The following is a 20,821-nucleotide window of genomic DNA, read 5'->3' as shown; positions in this document are numbered from 1 at the left end:
ATTTCCAGATCACACCTGGCCCTAGGGGGTCTGGATAAAAGACTCTGGATTTGTGTGATGCCCACGTTACAGGTGTGGAAACAGTTTCAAGAGGACTTGGGTGGCCTGCTGAGGTCACACACAGCAAGAGCCCCGTGTTAATGCTGCTTCATTTCGCCACCGCTGCCTCCATTCACCAGAACGTGTCATCCCCGCTGATCGTCAGGGGCCACGGGCTTGCCACGGCAGGCTCTGCACTGAGTGAGGGGTTTATGTGCCCATGACCCCCTACAGGCAGGCCGGGTACTTCCTCTGACGTCCTTCTGCAGAGGGGAAGCCCAGGCTTGGTGTGCTGAGACGCTTGCTGCCTTAGCCTCCTGCTGCTAGCACAGCACGGTCCAGTGGGCTGGCTTACACAAGGGGCCGGCACTGCCTCAAGGTTTGGTGTCCGCAAGGTGATGCTTCCGCCCCGAAGTCTGTCGCATCCCGATGTTGTCTGGCCCCTGGGTCTTGGGCTATGTCACAGGGCGACGTCCTCTCCTTGTGGTTCCAGCTTCTCCTCCTCCAAGAGGCTTTCTCTTCATAGTGTCCAGGAACAGGCTTCCCGCCTACCCTCACTCAGACGGACCACTCCTTAACTAACGTCTTCGAAAATGGCCTCATGAGAAGGTCCTGTTTACAATGGGCTCAGAACCACAGTCGTGGGTTAGGATTAAGGTCTTGTTTCTCCTGGGGTGCCGAATTCAAGCTACACACACATGTTCCAGAACCTTCCACAGCGCAGCCAGGTCTGTGCCTTCACCACGCGGCTGTGTCTGGCTTTGCCCATAGACGTGTCTGAATCTCAGTTCAGATACAACAGGTGGGCTTTCGGTGGGCTCAGCCCCAGTGCGGCTGCGGGCGACACACAGGGGATAGACCCAACCCTGTCCCCGAGGAGGCGGCAGGAGGACAGCAGTCCTGAGGGCTGCGCTTTGCAATAGTGGGGGACACGCCTACCTTGAGAAAGAAAATAAGAAGTGCCCGCTCCCTCCGGGACCTGTCACCAGGAGCTCCCAGCAGCCAGGCCGCCCCCCATTCCCCCGACTCGGCCGCGGGGGCCACTGCACGTGCCCTGGGCCTATGGGGCCGCTGAGCCCCTCGCGCCGCCCCGCCGCATGCTCGGGTCCAACACTAGGGGCGCCCCACCCCTTCTTCCCGCGCCCACCTGTCCCGGGTCAGTAGGTGCGTCACAGACCCCTCAATCCCTGCCCGGCCACGGGCCTGAGCAGGACCCATCCTCTCCCGGGACAGCCTCCGGGGGTGCGCGGTGGGCGCGCAGGACTTGGGGGGGGCCTGGAGGGGCAGAACGCGGGACTGGGGCGGGGCCGCTGGGCCTGGTGGGCGGGGCCTGGGCGGGGCCTGGACGCACGGGCAAGGCTGACGGGCCCAGGGGGCGGGTCCAGCCCTCCGCGGGGGCGGGGCCTCCGCTCGGGCGGGGCGGGGCGCGGGGACAGTTCCGGGAAACCCTGACGGCGCCGCGGGGCGGGGAGGGGCCGGCCGCGGAAAGTCCCGGGGCGCCGCCATGGCGTCGGGGGGTCCGGGCGGGCCGGAGGAGGCCCTGCGCCCCGCGGCCGCGGCGCTCTGCGACCTGTACCACGAGGCCGGGCAGCGGCTGCGGCGCCTGCAGGACCAGCTGGCCGCCCGGGACGCGCTGGTCGCCCGCCTGCGGGCCCGTCTGGCCGCGCTCGAGGCGGAGGCGGCGCCGTCGCTGGTGGACGCGCTGCTGGAGCAGGTGGCGCGCTGCCGGGAGCAGCTGCGGCGCCAGGAGGGCGGCGACGGGGCGGGGGCCCTGCGCCAGGTGAGGGCGGAGGGGGCAGGGCCGGTCCTCAGGGAGCGGGTGTGCGCGAGTGGGTGCCCGCGGGTGTGCGCCCTGTTGGCTCCGGGACCGTGTGCGTGCGTGTGGGTTGGGTTCTGGGGTGTGTGTTTTGAGTTTCGGTGTGTGCATTGGGTTTGGGGTGCAGGTTGGGTTGTGGCATGTGTGTGCTCAGTTTGGGGTGTGTTTTGGGTTTGCACTTGTGCATCTGTTTGTTTCTGGGTGTGTGTGTGTGTGTGTGCAGCGTCGTCCAGCGCCCCAGAACGTGTCTTTGTGGTTACAGCCGTGATTCGTGGCGAGCGCGCTGAATGCGGCCGTGCGGCCTGGGGTCCTCGTGGTGGTGCCCGCCGCGCAGGGTCTTGCGATCCTCCGCTGGGTGCCGAGCGCTCCCTTGAAGCCTCTTGTCCGCTAGGTCCCCAGCCCTGCTCGGACTCTTGTGTCACCCCAGTTTTCCCAGGGAAGAAGCGAGCCTGGGAAGGGGCGCCCTCGAAGGCCACCTCTCACCTCCAGTTTCGGGGGCGGGGGGGGGGGCCACGTCTGTGTTCTCTAGTGATAAAGTAAGTGTGAGGGTCTGAGAAGGAAAATAAGTGGCGAGAGCCACGCAGGCACCGTCCCGCTGCCGCCAGGGTCCTGCCGGCCGTGGCGCCCCCGACGCTGTCTCTGCGGTGCCCACGCCTGGTGCTCGCTGTCCCCGCCTCCCCCGCACCTGGTGCCCGCTGTCCCCAGCCCACGCCACCCCCGCGCCTGGTGACTGCCGTCCACACCCCCCAACATGCTCGCTGTCCGCCCCCCCCCCCCCCGCACCTGATGCAGGCTGTCCCCACCTCCCCACCTAGTGCCCGTTGTTCCCATCCCCACCCCCGCCTGGTGCCCGCTGTCCCACCCCTGCACCTAGTACCCGCCATACGCACGTCCTCCGCCGACGCCCCTCTCTCTGGGAGATGGACCCATAGCCCACCCGGGAGGAGAGGAGGAGGGGCCACCTGGGGTGTGGCCCTGGACCTTGGGCACCGCAGACACGTACAGAGCGGGGCCGGAGGGGGTCTCTGGGTTCCTCCTAGATGTAGACGGAGCAGCCCCCAGCCGGCAGCGACACTCAGCCCGCGCGTCCCCAGCATCGGGGCCCGCAGCCCCCCAGGAGCAGGCCGCCGTTGACTGGGGCCGCAGTGTTACTACCCCGACCCCACCCCACACTCAGGATTTGTCTTGGAGTGTGCATTGCGCGGGGATTCTCCGAGAGTTCCATCCGGGCTGTCCCAGCACCTGTGGCAGTGGGGGGACGCTCCTCGCCGCCTCCCACCCCCGGCGGGGGCCCCTTCTGGAATTCCTGGTTCGCGGTCGAGGCCGGGGGTCGGTGGCCTCAGCTGGCAGTTGGGAGCAGGACCTGCGCCCAAGGGTGGGGGCTCCCGCAGAGGCCGCGAGTGGGAAGGAGGCCTGGGCCAGGCCTGAGCCCCCCTGGGCGCAAAGGCGCCGGACCCCCCTTCCCCAGGGTCGCCGCGGGCCTCAGTGCAGACTGCGCTCAGGCCGCCACCAGCCCCAGCCAGGGCTCTGGGGGTGTGGGGTTCTGGGGGGTGGGCGTGTTGGGGCGTCCTCGGGGCACAGCCCGGCCCTGGCGCAGTGGCCTCTTCCCTGCCCCCGGTGCATGCGAGGGGGCGGGCAGGCACCTCCCCGCCGGCGCGCACACCTGCGCCTCTCCGCTGTCCACTGGGCCCTGGGGCGCGACCCTCCCGACCCCCACACTCCCCGGGGCTCACCGAGGGCTGGGCCCTAAGGGTGTGACACTGACTTCCTGTCCCCTCGCCGCCCCGGTCGGTGCAGGCTTCGTGGGACCCCTGCCCCCAGGTCAGTGAGCTGGGCCTGGGCCGTGGACGCCCCCCAGGGCGTCTGTGACACCCGCAGGTCGAGAATGCGGTGACTTAGACAGGGTGGGCTCGAGGGGCACCGACCCCCATGCTGCATCCAGGCCCCCTCGGGGTCCGGCCCGGATGGAGGGTGAGCGCCTGTGTCCCCAGGAGTTCCTCAGCCCCATCACCTCGGGGCGCCGCGGTGGGAGGTGTGGGGTCCTCCCGCAGGGGTCCTGTGTCCCCGCTTCGCCCAGCTGTGCAAGGGGACACGTGGTGGCCACACGCTGAGCTCGCGAGCCTTGGGTCCCACACCTCGGCAACAACCCACGCAGCCTGAGCCCGCGGTGGGCACGGGGATCCCAACCCGCTCGTGGCCCCCACCTGCACCTCCGGCTCCTCTGTCGGACGGGCTGGCCCGGGAGAGACTTTGGGATGAGGTGGGCGATGGTGGACGCTCTTGCGTGGTGTTTGGCCCCCACGGTGCCCGCGAGGGACGGAGGGAGGGCTGGACGCCCCCAGAGGCAGCGGTGCGGGGGCTCAGGCTGCGTCCACACCAGGAGTGGCTGAAGAACTTTCCCAAGGGGCTCCTTTTCAAAGAAAGCAAACTCAGGGCCAAGACACAGGCTTGCCTGGGGGGCTTGGGGGTTCCACACCACCAACTTAGTAGAGAGAAGCTGTTAGTAGGATGTGGTTTTCTTTTTTTCCCACCCATAAGTATTTTATGTTAAGACCACAGTAGGTCCTTTTTTAAAGTAGCACTTTACACCCATTATCTTTTTCTAATCTTTAATTTAAAAATGTTTTCTTGAGGTGAAGGATACACAAAAGAAAAATCAATGTAATCATTTTAGGTGTCTGGTTGTGTGACATTAAGTAAATTGGCAATGTTGTGTAACCCTCACCCCTATCTATCTCCAGCAGGTTTTCATCACCCCAAATGGAAACTTGTGTCGTCAGGCAATAACTCCTCACTCCACCTCCCCAGGCCACTGGAGGGTAGCTGCACTCTGCTTCCTCTCCATGAATTTTCCTATTCAGAGTATATCCTGTAAGATAAATCAACATGTTTGTCCATGTGTGTCCGGCTTGTTTGGGGCCAGGCAGTGTTGAGCGGGCACCTGCCACCACTTCTTTCTGTGGCTGAAGGTTGTCCCATTGTGCCCAGAACCCATTCTTCAGGTGATGGACAGTTGGTTTCTTCCATCTTTTGCTGACTGTGAATAGCGCTGCTGTGAACACTGGTGCGTATGCCTGGGTCCTGCTTTCAGTTCTTTGGGGGATGCGTCTGGAAGTGGGATTGCCAGGTCACACGCTAATTCTATGTTTAACTTTTTGTGGAACTGCCAAACTGTCTTCCATGGCAACTGCACGGTTTGACATTCCCACCAGCAGTGTGCAAGGGTGCCAGTACCTGCGTATTTGCGCCAACACCTAAGTTAACAATTTTAAACAGCCATCCTAGGCGATGTGATGTGATAACTCATTGCGCTTTGATTGCATTTCCCTGATGACTAATGATATCGAGCATCCTTTTATGTCCTTATTAGCCATTCCTGTATTTTCTTTGAAATGTCTATTGACATACTTCACCTGTTTCTTAATTGGGTTGTTTTTTGTTGTTGTTGAGTTGTAGTTCTTTATAGATTCTAGGTATTAAACACCCATCTGATAGATCTGTTCTTTGTCATTGCTGTCCATGGCTTTGGCCTCATATCTGAGGGTCCATCCCCTACTCCGAGGCGCTGAGGATCCCCCTGTATTTTCTTTTAAGGGTTTTATGGTCTTAGCTCCTCTATGTGTGTTAACTCTTTTGCATATGGTGTGAGGTAGGGTCCACCTACATCTTTTGCATGTGGATTTCCAGTTGTCCCAGCACCGTTTGTTGAAGAGACTATTCTTTCCCCATTGAATGGACTTGGCGCCCTTGTTGAAAATCAACGAGCCACAGATGTGTGGTTAATCTCTGGACTCTCAAGTCTGTTGCTTTGGTCTCTGTGTCTATCCTCGCGTGAGGACCATACAGTTTTTTTTTTTTTATTAATTAAAAAAAAATGAACTAACCCAACATTTAGAAATCATTCCATTCTACGTATGCAATCAGTAATTCTTAACATCATCACATAGATAGGACCATACAGTTTTGATTACTGTAGCGTTGTAGTAATTTTTGAATCGGAAGTGTGAGACCTCCAACTTTGTTGTTTTTCAAGATCGTTTTGACTTTTCTGGGCCCCTTGCAATTCCACGTGGATTTGAGGACTAACTTTTCCATTTTTGGAAGAAATGCTGTTGGAATTTTCACAGGGATTATGTTGAACTTTGTAGGTCACCATGGGCAGTGCTGACCTCTCAACACCGTTGTCTTCTAACGCATGAACACAGCAGGTCTTGCCATTTATTTAGGTCATCTTTGATTTCTTTCAGCAACTTTGTGTAATCTTCAGTGTATGTGTCTTTCACCTCTTGGGTTACATTTATCCCTAGAAATGTTATTCTTCTAGATTATTTTGTAAATGGAGTTTTTTCTTAATTTCCATTTCAGATTGTTCATTGCTGGTGTATAGTTACACAATTGATTTTTATGTTTGATCTTGTACTCTGCAACTTTGTTATACTTGTTTATTACCTTTGACAGTTTTGTTCCTTTCTTTCCAATTTGGATGACTTTTTTTTCCCCACCCAAATTGCTGTGGCTGGAACTTCTAGTACAGTACTGAATAGCAGTGGTGAAAGGTCTTGCTTCTGATTTTGAGGGGAAAGCTTTCAACCTTTCAACATTGAGTGTAATGCTGGCTGTGGGTTTTTCATAAATAACCATTAACATTTTTAGGAAGTTTCTTTTGTTCCTAATTTTCTGAAAATTCTTAGCATGGGAGGGCATTACATTTTTTTTAAATGCTTTTTTCTATATCTATTGGATGATTATGTTTTTTCCCCTTTGTTCTGTTAATGTGGTGTGTTATATTGGTAGATTTTCTTATTGTTGAGCCACCCTTGCATTCCTGGGATAAATCCCACTTGGTTGTGGTGTATTTTTAATGTACTATTGGATTTGATTCGCTAGTACTTTGTTGAGGGTTTTTGTATGTGTATTTTTAACAGATGTTGGTTTATAACTTTTTTTTCTTGTGATGTCTTTATCTGGCTTTGGTGTCAGTTAATGCTAGCCTCATAGAATGAATTAGGAAATGTTCCCTTCTCTTCTACTTTTTAGAAGAGTTTCAGCAAGATTGGTGTTAACTCTTCTTAGAATGTTTAGTAGGATTAACCAGTGAAGCCATTTGGTCCTGGAATTTTCTTTGTTGGAAGGGCTTGGATTAATGATTCACTGTTTTCATTTATATTTAGATTTATTTCCTATGAACACCACCATTATATGCATTTTGAAATTCACACGGAGTCCTTGGTCAATATTTAGGATGATTGCGTTCCAATTTGGCCTCATTCCCTGGAGATTTAAGGTGCAGGTGGTTAAGAGTGAGCATTTATTTACTTGCTTTTCTTAGGCTTTGGCACAATTCCTGGATTTGTAAATATAAAAGCTCAGGTTTCAGTTGGCTATTCAATATGCAGGGTCTGGACTGACGTGCCCTCGGTGTAAGCCACGTTTCTGTTAAGCCTTATTGACAAGGCGCGCACCGCGCAGGCCCAGGTGCTGCTCCCCGCCACGGAGCGGGGGGGGACTGCCGGGGACCACGATGAGTGGAGCCATGCCGGCCACCGGCCTGTGACAGCACGGAGAGCAGCGGGGACCCCTGCCCCCAGCGAGAGCCCCGAAACTGTGCAGGGAGGGCTCGGGACCCTGGGCTCCAAACGCCCCAGGCCACGCAGGGAGGCGGTCATTGCCGCTCGGCTTCCCGTTGGGGTGCCCCCGAAACGGGGGTCCACGGGTGCGAGTCAAGCCCCAGGGAGCGCTTACTTCCCACGCAGGGTTCACTTCTGACCCGTCTGGTAAATTACCTGAAACGAAGAAATATAAACACGCACACACGCACACACACTCACCCCGCTCACTCTGTCCGGGCGGCCTCGCGGTCAGCAGCACCCAGAGCAGCGTGTGCAGGAGCCGCCCCTTCTCCCTTCCCCGAAGCCGGCGCTTCCTCGGGCCGTTACCGTGGAGCTGTGCTTCGCTGTTTTCTTTCAGAGCAGTTTCTTTGGGATTGGCTGGAGATGAACTCAAAGCAGACAATTTGGCACATTAGCCAGGGGTTTGTTTAGAGGCCCTATAACCTACAAAAATGTGAGAGGTCAAAGAAAATCAATGCCAGTAGAAAGCTGTGTAAAAGTACGTTCCCGGTGGACAATGTATATATGTATATATGTGTTTTTAAAACCCAATACAGTGGTCTCTGCATGAGAAAGCAATTTCTCTTCCACATCCATTACTGAATTCCAATAGCTGTTACTTGATAGACTTCCAAACTTTTGTCTCTTATAGAATTGGAAAAAATCCAAAAAAAGATCCTACAACTTTCCTTTTCATCAGTTTCCTTTCATCCTACTCTACCTCCCAGAGAATGAAAGTAGTGACTCCAAATACAGAAAATAATCTTGACGTCTGTGATCTGATCATTAGTGGTTTTCCCCTGTAATGACCATTTTGTTTGCTGAGCCGACTCGTGGGGACGCAGGCAGCGGGGCCTTGGCGCTGTGAGGTAAATGAAGTGGCATCAGACTTGTCTGTAGCACAGCCTTGGTGGGGGACCCCGTCGAGCTCTGAGTCTTGGTGATCAAGTGTGGCGCACAGAGGGGGCACAGTAAACAGCTGTGCTGGTGGCTGCGATGGGGCAGTGACTCTGAGCCCCATGTCCACTCCCACGTCTCCAACTGCACAGAGAAGCCGGCTGCCACGGCGCCACACAGCAGTGGCCCATCCCTGGCTCTCGCCGTGCCCACGGCCCTTGTGAGTCTCATGTCCTCCATGCAGTGGCAGGTGCTGGGCAGTGGCACTGACCGGGAAGAGGTGGTGAGAGGTGTGCTGTGGTGCGTGAAAGGGCTCTTCCATTTGGCTGTGGGGTGTGCCCGTGGGAGAAGGACAGTGGAGGGCTGCAAGCCCACTCAGGACCACGGCCGTGGAAGGGCCCCGCTTGCAGATCTTCTCAGACCCCAACTTCCGTGAGCCTCCCAGCACCGGGAGCAGGACACCAAAGGCCACTAACCCAGTGAGCCGGGCATGTTTCGTGATTGCATTGCTTGGAGCATTAACCGAGCTCCCCCAGCATCTGTCCCTTTTTTTTTGCCATTTTCCAATGAGGCAGCAGTCAGCTGAGCCCGGGATGTGATGTCAGAGTACAGCCCACTGCTGTGGACTCTTTCCATTGTGGGAAATCGCGGCTGCTATGACTGATTGTCTGTGACCTTTGTCCCCAGCTCCTTTGGGGGCCTCTGCTCTCCCTGCCTGGCTCCATGCTGCTGACCACTGGCCTGGACAGGTCCTCAGGGGCGCCCCACTCCGGGCGGCACCAAGGATTTCAGGTGATAGTGGCACGGGAAGCCGGCGACAGCCCGCACACCGATTCTCCCCAGATGCTGGGACCCAGCAGGGTCACCCACAGCACCACCTGCACCGGCGCCGCAGGTAGCAGAGGCCACCACGAGTGTCCGTGACCTCGCAGGGCTTCTGCAGACCAGAACCAAGACCAGCCCAGCCACCCGCCCGAGACCAGCCCCAGGGGACTCCTCACCAAGCGCCACCGTCGCGCCCCTTCCTCGCGTCCCCGCCCTGTGCGAGCCGTAGCCACTGTGCGAGCCGCGACCACTGTGCGCGCGGGGCGGGGTACCGCAGGGTGTGGCCGTGGGGATGTGCGCGCGTGGAGGCCGTCCTGCCCCCGCCCCGCCTGCACCCCGCAAGGGAGGAGGGAGGCGGTGGGCGCGTGCGTGGGGCATCCGCCGTCGGGGGTGGGGGTAGGGGTGGGGGGCGGGCACCCTGCCTTGATCTTCGTACTTCTTTCCTGTTGACATTTCCTGTCTCTTCCTGAGTCAGTTCAGGATTTGTGTGTTTTTAGCAATTTGTCCATTTCATCCAGATTATCCAATTTGTCGGCAGAAATTGTTCCTGGTATTCACTTGCAGCCCTTTTCGTCTCTGTGTAAGATCTGTAGGAATTTCCCCACTCTTATGCCTCGTTTTAGTTATTTCTGTCCTCTCTCATTTTTCTTTGTCAGTCAAGATAAAGGTTAATAAAGTTTACTGTTCTTTTCAAAGAAGCAACTTTTGGTTTCATAGATTCTTTCTATTGTTTTTCTATTCTCTATATCATTCATCTTTGCTCTAATCTCTATTTCCTTCCTTCTGCTCACTTTGGGTTTAATTTGACCTTCTTTTTTCTAGTTCCTCCAACTGGAAGATTAGGTTACTGATTTGAGATCTTCTCTTTTGGTGTAAATATTTACAGCTATAAATTTCCTGTAAGTTTCGGTATGTTGTATTTTCATTTTTGGTCATCTCCAAGAATTTTCCAATTTCCCATTTGAATTCTTTTTTGACACTGTGTTAGGTTGTAAACTGCTGGATTACAATATACCAGAAATGGCTTTTTTAGTAGGAATTTAATAAGTTACAAGTTGGCAGTACTAATCCTAAAAAATGTCCAAACTAAGGCATCCAGGGACAGATACCTTTTACTCAAGAAAGGCCAATGGGTCAGGAACCTCTCTGTCATCTGGGAAGGCACAGGGCTGGCATCTGCTGGTCCCTTGCTCCTGGGCTCCATTGCCTTCAGCCTCTGTGCCTGTGGGGGTTCCTCACTTTGCTTCTCCAGGACTGGCTCTCATCTCCTGGCTTCCCTTGGCTCTCTCCAGGTTCTGGCTTGCTTAACATCTCATGGCGATGTCTGCTGGGCTCCAAGCATCTCCAAACCTCTGTGTCTCTGCTCTCCAAGTGTCGGTATCTGTGTCAGCTCTGCTCTGACATTTCTGTAGGCTGTGTAATTTCTCCAAAATGTTCCCACTTTTAAAAGATTCCAGTAAACTAATTCAGACCCCCCTGGAATGGGTGGAGGCACATCTCCATCTAGTAAGGTCACATCCACAATTGGGCATGCCCCATCCATGGAGATAATCTAATCAAACGTTTCTTCCCTATAGTGTTGAATTAGGATTAAAAGAAATGACTGCCTCCACAAAATTGAATCAGGATTAAAAGATGTTTTGTATGGAGTATATAATATTTTCAAACCAGCACAGATCCCTTGATTGCTTAAGAGTGTATTGCTTAATTTCCACATATTTGTGGGCTTGACCATTTCCTTCTGTGAATATTTCTGGCTTCATGCCATTGTGTTTGGAGAAAATGCTTCATGTGATTTCAGAATTTCTAAACGTACTGAGACTTGTGACCTAACAGACGGTCTTTCCTGGGGAGTGATCATTGTGCACTTGAGAAGAATGTATATTCTGCTATTTTTTGGGTGGAGTATCTATAAAATTTTTTAGGTGTAGTTAGTTTATAGTATTGTTTAAGTCCTTATTTCCTTATTGATCTTCTGTCTAGATCTTCTATTATTGAAAATGGTGTTGAAGTCTCCAACTATTATTGTAGAATTGTCTGTTTCTCCCTTTCATTCTGTCAATATTTGCTTCACATATTTTGGGGTTCTGTTGTTAGGCGCAGTGTTTATAATTGTTATATCTTCTTGATGGATTGATCCTTTTATCAGTATATAATGTGCTTCATTGTCTCTTGATATGGTTTCTGCCCCAAAGCCTATTTTTGTCTATTAGTATAACCATCCCACATCTATTTTGATCTTTATATGCATAGAATGTTTTTTTCATCTTTTCACTTTCAACCTACTTGTGTCTTTAGATTTAAAGTGAGTGTCTTGTAAACAGCGTTTTGTTGGATCATGCTTTTAAAAATCTATCCTGCCACCCTTTGCCTTTTAATTAGAGAATTTAATCCATTTAAACTTAAAGTAATTACAGATAAGGCAGAATGTGCTTAAGCCATTTGCCTCTTATTTTCTGTATGTGATAACTTTTTGTCTCTTATTTCCTCCATTAATGCCTTTTTATGTGTTTAGTTGATCTTTTGTAGTAAATCATTTTTATTCCCTTCGCATTTCTCCTTCTGTGTATGTTTTTGGATTATTTTCTTTTTGTTACCATGGGAATTATATTTAACATCCTAAACCTATAACAATCTGGTTTGAATGAATGCTAACTTAAGGTCAATTGTGACACAGTCTCTGCCCCTGTACCCTTATATGCCCCCTTTATATTGTTCTTGTCACAAATTCAATCTTTATGCATTGTGTGCCCAGTCACTCAGATTTGTTTTTATTAATGCATTTGGATTTTAGATCAAGTAAGAAGTCGAAGTGGAATTACAAACCATGAATGCAATAATACTGGCATTTATACTTACCCATGGATGTTTATTTCTTCATATGACTTAAAGTTATGTCTAGTTTCCTTTCCTTTTAACCTCAAGGACTACCTTTAGCATTTCTTGTAGGAAAGGTCTAGTGCTAACAAATTCCCTCACCTTTTTTTTTTCTTTGACCTTTATTTCCCCTTCAATTTAAAGACAGTTTTCCAGATGTTTACTTCTTTGTTGACAGTTTTTTTTTCTCTCAGTACTTTAAGTATGTCCTCCCACTGCCTTTAGACCTCCGTGGCTTCTGATGAGAAATTGTTTAATCTTATCGAGGATCTGCTTTATATGACGAGTCCTCTGTCTCTTGCTGCTTTTAGGATTCTTTGTCACTCAACGTTTTGAGTAAAATGTGTGTTGATATGGATCTTTGTGTTTCCCCTGTTTGGAGTGGTTGAGTTCTTGGATGTGTACATTCATGTCATTCGTCAAGTTTAGTAAGTTATTGGCTCTATTTCTTCAAATATTCTTTCTGCCCTTTTCTCTTTCCGGGGTTCCCATGACGTATCTATTGGCTTCATAGTGTCCTACAGGTTCCTTAGGCTATGCTCACTTTTCTTTTTTTTTTTTTTATTTTAATATTTTTATTTACGAAAACAAACAATACACTTAGAACCATCAAAAATGGATCTCTTAGTTAGCTTAACCATAGGCATAATTAAATAAAGTATACAGATAATCATTGTAAAACCTGTGCTGTGCAGGAAGTTCATAAACCAGTTTAAAATTAAGGCAACAAGGAAAAAAATCTACACATTCAGACAGTGAAGTTCTTAAATTCTTAATAGTAAACACTAACTTAAATACCATTTGATCAGCTGTCAAAACTGTGAATGTTCTCAAAATATCAAGTAGAGAGTTATTACAAATATCTACATTGCTATATAGTCTTGACCTATGTTACTAAACATTTTTCCTGATTTCAGGAAAATATGGATACAAAATATTTTTACAATTAACATATGAAAATCTTAACCACCTAAAATGGATATCTTAGTTAGCTTATCCATAGGCGTACTTAAATAAAACATTTAAGTAATCATTGTAAAGCCTGTTTGTACAATATGTTTCATAGCCGTTTTAAAATTAAAGCAAGGAAAGAAAAAAAATCTATAGATACAGATATCAAAGTTTCTTAGAGTCTAAATATTAAACACTATCTTAAATACCATTTGATTAACTGTCAAAACTGTGTGCATTCTCAAAATATCAGGTAAAAAGTTATTTTTACATTAACTTTGGTATAATAGTAATTTATGTGACTAAACATTTTCAAATTTTTTATTTCAGGAATTTATTTTATAAAATATTACAAGAACTGCCTATAGTTGTTTTTTGTTGTTTTTACCTTTTTTTGGTAAAATACAACATATATATATATATATATATATATATATATATACACACACACACAAAGAAAAGAGAGAAAAAGCAATACTTTTCAAAGCACGCTTCAACATGCAGCTACAGGACAGGTCCCAGAGTTTGTCATGGGCTGCCATGCCCTCATCTCAGATTTTTCCTTCTAACTGCTCCAAAACACTGGAGGCTTTACCAGAGTCATAATAATGGAATCAGACAGTATGTGTCCTTTTGTGTCTGGCTTGTTTCACTCAGTGTTATGTCCTCAAGGCTCATCCACGTTGTCCTATGTTTCAGGACATCATTTTGACTAAATGTTGCATAATATTCCATCGTAAGTATACCACATTTTGTTAATCCACTCGTCTGTTGATGGTCACCTGGATTGTTTCCTTTTCTTGGCAATTGTGAATAATGCTACTATGAACATTAGTGTGCAAATGTCTGTTCATGTCACTGCCCCCAGCTGTTCTGGGTACATACCGAGTATTAGTATTGCTGGGTCATAACTCAACGTTTAGGTTTCTGATGAATTGGCAAACTGACTTCCACAGAGGCTGATCCATTTTATATTCCCACCAGCAGTGAATCAGTGTTCCGATTTGTCCACATTTATAATTTCCTGGTTTTTTTTTAATAGCAGCCATTCTTACAGGTGGGAGGTGATATCTCATTGTCATCTTAGTTTACATTTCCTTTATAGCCAATGAAAATGAGAAACCCTTCATATGCTTTTTAGCCATCTGTATTTGCTCTTCAGAAAAGTACCTATTCATTTCCTCTGCCCATTTTATAATTGGGTGGTTTGCTCTTTTGTTGTTGAGCTGTACAATTTCGTTATGTACACAGGATGTTCAAGCCTTTATCCGATATGTGGTTCCCACATTTTGTTCCCATTGAGTTGGCTGCTCCTCACCTTTTTACAAAGTCCTTTGAGGCACAGAAGCTCTTAATCTTAAGGAGTTCCCATTTGTCTATTTTTTCTTTCACAGCTTGTGCTTTGGTTGTAAAGGTTAAGAAGCTACCTCCTATTACTAAATCGTGAAGATGTTTCCCTACATTTTTTTCTAGAAGTTTTATGGTACAGGATCTTACATTTAGGTCTTTGATCCATTTTGAATTAATTTTTGCATAGTGTATACGGTAGGGTTCTCTTTCATTCTTTTAGTGATTGAAATCCAGTTCTCTCATGCCCATGTATTGAAAAGACTATTCTGTCCCAGTTCAGTGGCTGTGGGGGCCTTATCGAAGATCAAATGTCCATAAATTTGGTGGTCAATGTCTGCACTCTTGATTCTATTCCACTGGGAAGTCCTGTCTCTGTGCCATTATCATGTTGTTTTGACCACTGTAGCTTTATAGTAAGCTTTAAAGTCAGGAAGTGATAGTCCTCCCACTTTACTCTTCTTTTTAAGGATATTTTTAGCTATTCAGGGTCTCTTTCCCTTCATATAAATTTGAAAACAGCTTTTTCAAGGCCTCAAATTAGGTTGTTGGGATTTTTATTGGTATCTCATTGAATCTGTAGATCAGTTTGTGCAGAATTGACATCTTGACAATATTCAACCTTCCTACCCACGAGCATGGAATATCTTTCCATCTATTTACGTCATTTTTTATTTCTTTTAGCATGTCTTGTAATTTTTTGTGCATACATTCTTGACATCCCTGGGTAGGCATGTTCCTAGATACTTCTGATACTTCTGGTCACTATTCTGAATGGATTTTTTTCCTTAGTTGTCACCTCAGATAGGTCATTGCTTGTGTATGGAAACATTACTGATTTTTGTACATAAATCTTGTATCCTGCCACTTTGCTGTATTTGTTTATTAGTTCAAGTAGTTTTGTAGCTTTCTCAGGGTTTTCTAAGTACAGGATCATGTCATCTGCAAATAATGAAAGTTTACTTCTTCCTTCCCTATTTGGATACCTTTTATTTCTTTGTCCTGTCTAATTGCTTTAGCTAGTATTTCTAATACAATTTTGAGTAATAATGGTGACAATGGACATATGTGGTAGTTAGGTTCAGGTGTCAGCTTGGCCAGGTGAAGGTGCCTAGTTCTGTTGCTGTGGACATGAGCCAATGGTACGTGAACCTCATCTGTCGCTGATTACATCTGCAGTCGGCTAGGAGGCGTGCCTGCTGCAATGAATGATGTTTGATTTAATTGGCTGTGCTTAAATGAGAGAGCTCAGCATAGCACAGCCCAAGCAGCTCAGCATACCTCATTTGAGCACAAGCAGCTCAGCCCAGGCCTTTGGAGATGCAGAAAGGAATCACCCCGGGGAAAGTTGTTGGAACCCAGTGATCTGGAGAGAAGGCCAGCAGAGATTGCCCTGTGCTTTTCCCGCATAAGAAAGAACTTCAGTTGAAAGTTAGCTGCCTTTCCTCTGAAGAACTATACATTTTTAACTAAATAAATCCCCTTTTATTAAAAGCCAATCCATTTCTGGTGTGTTGTATTCTGGCAGCTTTGGCAGACTAAAACAGCATCCTTGTCTCAGCCCTAATCTCAAGGGGAATGCTTTCAATTTTTCACTATTAAGTATGACGCAATGGGTTTTTCATATATGCCCTTTATGATACTGAAGAAGTTTCCTTTGATTCCTAATTTTTGAAGTGTTCTTATCAGGAAAGAATGCTGGATTTTGTTGAATGCTTTTTCAGCATTAATTATATGGTCATGTGATTTTTCCTTTTGATTTGTTAATGTGCTGTATTATGTTCATTAATTTTCTAATGTTGAACCACCCTTGCATTTCTGGTATGAATTCCACTTGGTCATGAGGTAGAATTCTTTTAATGTGGTGTTGGATTCGATTTGCTAGCATTTTGTTAAGGATTTTTGCAACTACATTCATTAGAGAGATTGGTCTATAGTTCTCATTTCTTCTGTCATCTTTATCTGATTTGGCTATTAAATTGATGTTAGCTTCATAAAGTGAGTTAGGTAGTGCTCCTTTTCCCTCAATTTCTTGGAAGAGTTTGAGCAGGATTTGTGTTAATTCTTTTTGGAATGTTTGATAAAATTCCCCTGTGAAACCATTTGTTCCTGGGTATTTTTTTTGTGGAAAGATTTTTGATGACTGATGGACTCTGTTTATTTGTAATTGGTTTGCTGAGCTCTCCTATTTCTTCTTGATTCAGTGTAGGTAATTCATGTATGTCTAGGAATTTGTCCATTTCATCTAGGTTGTCTAGTTTGTTGGCATATAGTTGTTCATAAGATTCTCTAAGGATTTTAAAAATTTCTTCATGATCTGCAGAAACTAGTTCCATCCCCCATCCCATATTATCGACAGCCCCTCCCAACATGAAAAAGTTAGAATGGGCATAGCCTAAATACCCCTAAAGAGTGGGAGAAAGATCAAAGGTTATGGTGGAGCTATACAGAGAAGGTCGGGTTTAACAAATGAGTATGACTGCTGAATCATTATATTGATATTTCTTTTAGCCTCCAGTACCTTAGAGCAGCTAGAACTAAAAACGCAAAATTGTGGAATTGTAACCCATACTAAACTTTGAAATCTGTTCTACAACTAATTGTTGTGATGTACTTTGAAATTTATTGCTTTTATGTTATTTAAAGAGAAAGAGGAGTTATATGAAATATATGTTATTTAAAGAGAAATATGTTATTTAAAGAGAAAGAGGAGTTATAACAGAGAAGATAGGATTTAGCAAATGAGTATGATGCTGAATCATTCTATTGAGATTTCTGTTGGTCTCCAGTGTCTTGGAGCAGCTATGAGAAAAAACTAAAAATTGTGGAACTGTAGCCCAAACCAAACTTTAAGATCTGTTCTATAACTACTTGTTAAAATCTACTTGGAAATGTATTGCTTTTTTTGTATATATGTTATATTTCACACAGAAAAGTTTTTTTTCATGATCTGTGGTAACAATGCCCCCCTCTCATTTCTGATTTTGTTGATTTGCATCCTTTCTTCTTTGTTTCTTTGTTTTGCTCATTCTTGTTTTTTAATATAGGCATTAAATTTCTCTCTGAGCACTGCCTTTGTCACGTCCCGTACGTTCTGATATGTTGTATTCTCACTATCATTCATCTTCAGATATTTGCTGATTTCTGTAGCAATTTCTCCCTTGACCCACTTCTTTGGTGATTATTAATTTCCAACTTTATTCCATTGTGGTCAGAGCAAGTACTTTGAATAATTTCAGCCTTGTTAAATTTATAGACACTCAGTTTTGTCCTGGTATAGGATCTATCCTGGAGAATGTTCCGTGTGCCCTGGAGAAGAATCTGTATCCTGGTGTTTGGGATGTAATGATCTACATATGTCTATTAGATCTAATTCATGTATGCTACTGTTTAGTCTCTCTATTTCCTTGTTGATCCTGCGTGTGGTTGTTTTATCTGTTGTGGAGAGTGGGATACTGAAGTCTCCCACTGTTACTGTTGATACGTCTGTAGCTCCTTTCAGTTTTTCTAATATGTGCCCGTGTACTTTGTTGGTCCTTGATTGGGAGCATATACACTTACAATTGTGATTTCTTCCTGGTGAATTGTCCCTTTTATTAATAAGCAGTTTCTTTCTTTGTCTTTTATGATGTCTTTATATTTAAAGTCTATTTTATCTGATATTAGTATAGGTACTCCTGCTTTCTTTTGGTTGTAGCTTGCATAGAAGATCTTTTCCCATCCTTCCACTTTCAATGTAAGTATGTCTTTGAGTCTAAGATGCATCTCTTGTAAACAGCATATAGATGGATTATGTTTTTTGATCCATCCTGCCAGTCTGTATCTTTTAATTGGTGAGTTTAGTCCATTAACATTCAAATTAATTATTGTAAAAGCATTTTTTTTACTCTACCATCTTGTCCTTAATTTTTATTTGTTAGATCTGTATATTATTTTCTTTCTCTCTCTCTTTTCCTTTACATTTTGTTCATATTCTTCAATTCTGTGCCCTCCTCCAGACCTCCCTCTCCTCTCTTTTTCTATCAGCTGACAGGGCTGCGTTTAGTTTTTCTTGTAGGGCTGCTCTCTGGTTGACTAGTTCTCTCAATCTTTTTTTGTCTTTGAGGATTTTAATCTCTCCCTCAATTTTGAAGGATAACTTGGCTGGATAAGGAATTTGTGGTTGAAAGCCTTTCTCATTCAGGATCTTAAAAATATCATACCAGCACCTTCTTGCTTCCATGGTGCCTGTCGAGTAGTCTAAAGTCAGTCTTATGTGCTTTCCCCTTGTATGTAATAGATTGCTTTGCTCATGCTGCTTTTATGACTTTCTGTTTCTCTTCAACACTGGACAGTCTGATTAGTATGTGCCTCGGAGTGGGCCAGTTCAGATTTATTCTACTTGGAGTTTGCTGGGTCTTTCTGGCTTGCATATCCATATCTTTTATAAGGGTTGGAAGTTTTCTCGGATTATATCTTCAACTAACTTTCCCAACCGTTTACTCTTCTCTTCTCCTTCTGGGACACCAGTGATTCATATATTTTATTTTATTAAAATACCAAAAAACACATAACAAATGCAAACATTAGTATTTTGATCATTCCATTCTACACATATAATCAGTAATTCACAATATCATCACATAGTTGCATACTCATCATCATGATCATTTCTTGGAACATTTGCATCTATTCAGAAAAAGAAATAAAACGAAAACAGAAAAAAAAATGTATACATACCATACCCTTTATCCTTCCCTTTCATTGACTACTAGCATTTCAAACTAAATTTATTTTAACATTTGTTCCCGCTATTATTTATTTTTATTCCATATGTTCTACTCATCTGTTGACAAGGTAGATAAAAGGAGCATAAGACACAAGGTTTTCACAATCACACAGTCACATTGTGAAAGCTATATCATTATTCAGTCATCCTCAAGAGACATGGCTACTGGAACACAGCTCTACATTTTCAGGCAGTTCCCTCCAGCCTCTCCATTACATCTTGAATAAAAAGGTGATATCTACTTAATGCGTAAGAATAACCTCCAGGATAACCTCTTGACTCTGCTTGGAATCTCTCAACCATTGACACTTTGTCTCATTTCACTCTTCCCCCTTTTGGTCAAGAAGGTTTTCTCAGTCCCTTGATGCTGAGTCTCAGCTCATTCTAGGGTTTTTCTCAATCCCTTGATGCTGAGTCTCAGCTCATTCCAGGATTTCTGTCCCATGTTGCCAGGAAGGTCCACACCCCTGGGAGTCATGTCCCACGCAGACAGGGGGAAGGTGGTGAGTTTGCTCGTTGTGTTGGCTGGAGAGAGAGGCCACATCTGAGCAACAAAAGAGGTTCTCTTGGGGGTGACTCTTAGGCCTAATTTTAAGTATGCTTGACCTATCCTTTGTGGGGTTAAGTTTCCTATGAAGAAATCCCAAGACTGGGGGCTCAGCCTATAGCTTTGGTTGTCCACACTGCTTGTGAGAATTTCAAGAATTCAACTTGAGGAAGTTGAATTTTCCCCTGTTCTCATCATTCCCCGTGATTCTTATATTTGTGCACCTCTTCTTGCCCATCATTTCTCTAAGATCCAGTTGCATTTTTTTCTATCTTTCTTGCCATTTGTTCTTTTGTTCACTGTAGTTCAATTGTTGCATCTTCTACCTCAGTTATTCCTCCTTCTGCTTCTTTGAATCTGCTATAATGTGTATTTTTAACTTGGTCTACTGTATCTTTCATTTCTGTGAAATCTGCCATTTTTCTATTTTGCCTCCTGAATTCTTCTTTGTGCTCTTCTAGTGTCTTCCTGCTATCCTTTATTTCTTTATAAATATCCTTGAAAATGTTGTTCCATATTCTCTATCCCCTTTGGAGTTTTGATTTGGTCATTGGGCGGGGGAATTTCTACATGGATCTACCTGTGTTTTCTGATTTTCTGTTGTGTTCAGGGCATTTGATTATCTTGATATGGTTATTTTGTAAGTTGGTTTCCTTCACTCTTCTAAAGTTTTGTATTTACTTGTTTTTTGATGAATGTTCCCTGTTGCTCTTTGTCAGTTATTCTCCACCAAATCAAACTGCAAATCTCATGTAGGGGATGCAGTCCAACTTAAAAGGGTCTATTAGAAGTTAGGCTGGGGTGCACGGGTGCTCCAGTGTCTGAATGGCTGCCCACCACATGGGAGACCCAGGCCCAACTCCCAACCTATGCACACACATGAAAAGAAATAACAGATAATAATAATAAAGTAAAAAAATACATGAAACGCAAAAACAAGGACAACAGCAAAATAACCTCAACTCTAGTAGGCCCCAGAATCAAAAGGATACATCCCAGGATATCCTGGGAGTGAAGCCTAGCTGGTGCCCACCAAAGGGATAGAAAATTTAAGAGAAAAAACAATAAAAATAAAGGAAATGGAATAATAAAAAATATATTAAATAAAAAATACAAATATATAAAAATCTATAAAAATAAAATAA

The 20,821-nt window shown here is 46.0% G+C and overlaps 1 protein-coding gene across 1 annotated transcript in view; it reads left to right on the top strand.

Moving 5' to 3' along the window:
- Nucleotides 1-1,517: 1,517 nt before the first annotated feature.
- Nucleotides 1,518-20,821, top strand: part of TNIP2 (TNFAIP3 interacting protein 2) — a 28,404-nt gene continuing 9,100 nt past the window's right edge. The window contains exon 1 of the mRNA XM_077136255.1: nt 1,518-1,819. Coding sequence (XP_076992370.1) covers nt 1,544-1,819 — 276 coding nt within the window. The 5' untranslated portion in view covers nt 1,518-1,543. The remainder of the gene's footprint in view (nt 1,820-20,821) is intronic.

The sequence above is a fragment of the Tamandua tetradactyla genome, chromosome 19, assembly GCF_023851605.1.
Source record: "Tamandua tetradactyla isolate mTamTet1 chromosome 19, mTamTet1.pri, whole genome shotgun sequence".
Classification (NCBI taxonomy): Eukaryota; Metazoa; Chordata; class Mammalia; order Pilosa; family Myrmecophagidae; genus Tamandua; species Tamandua tetradactyla.
This window is presented reverse-complemented; position numbering and strand designations above follow the sequence as displayed.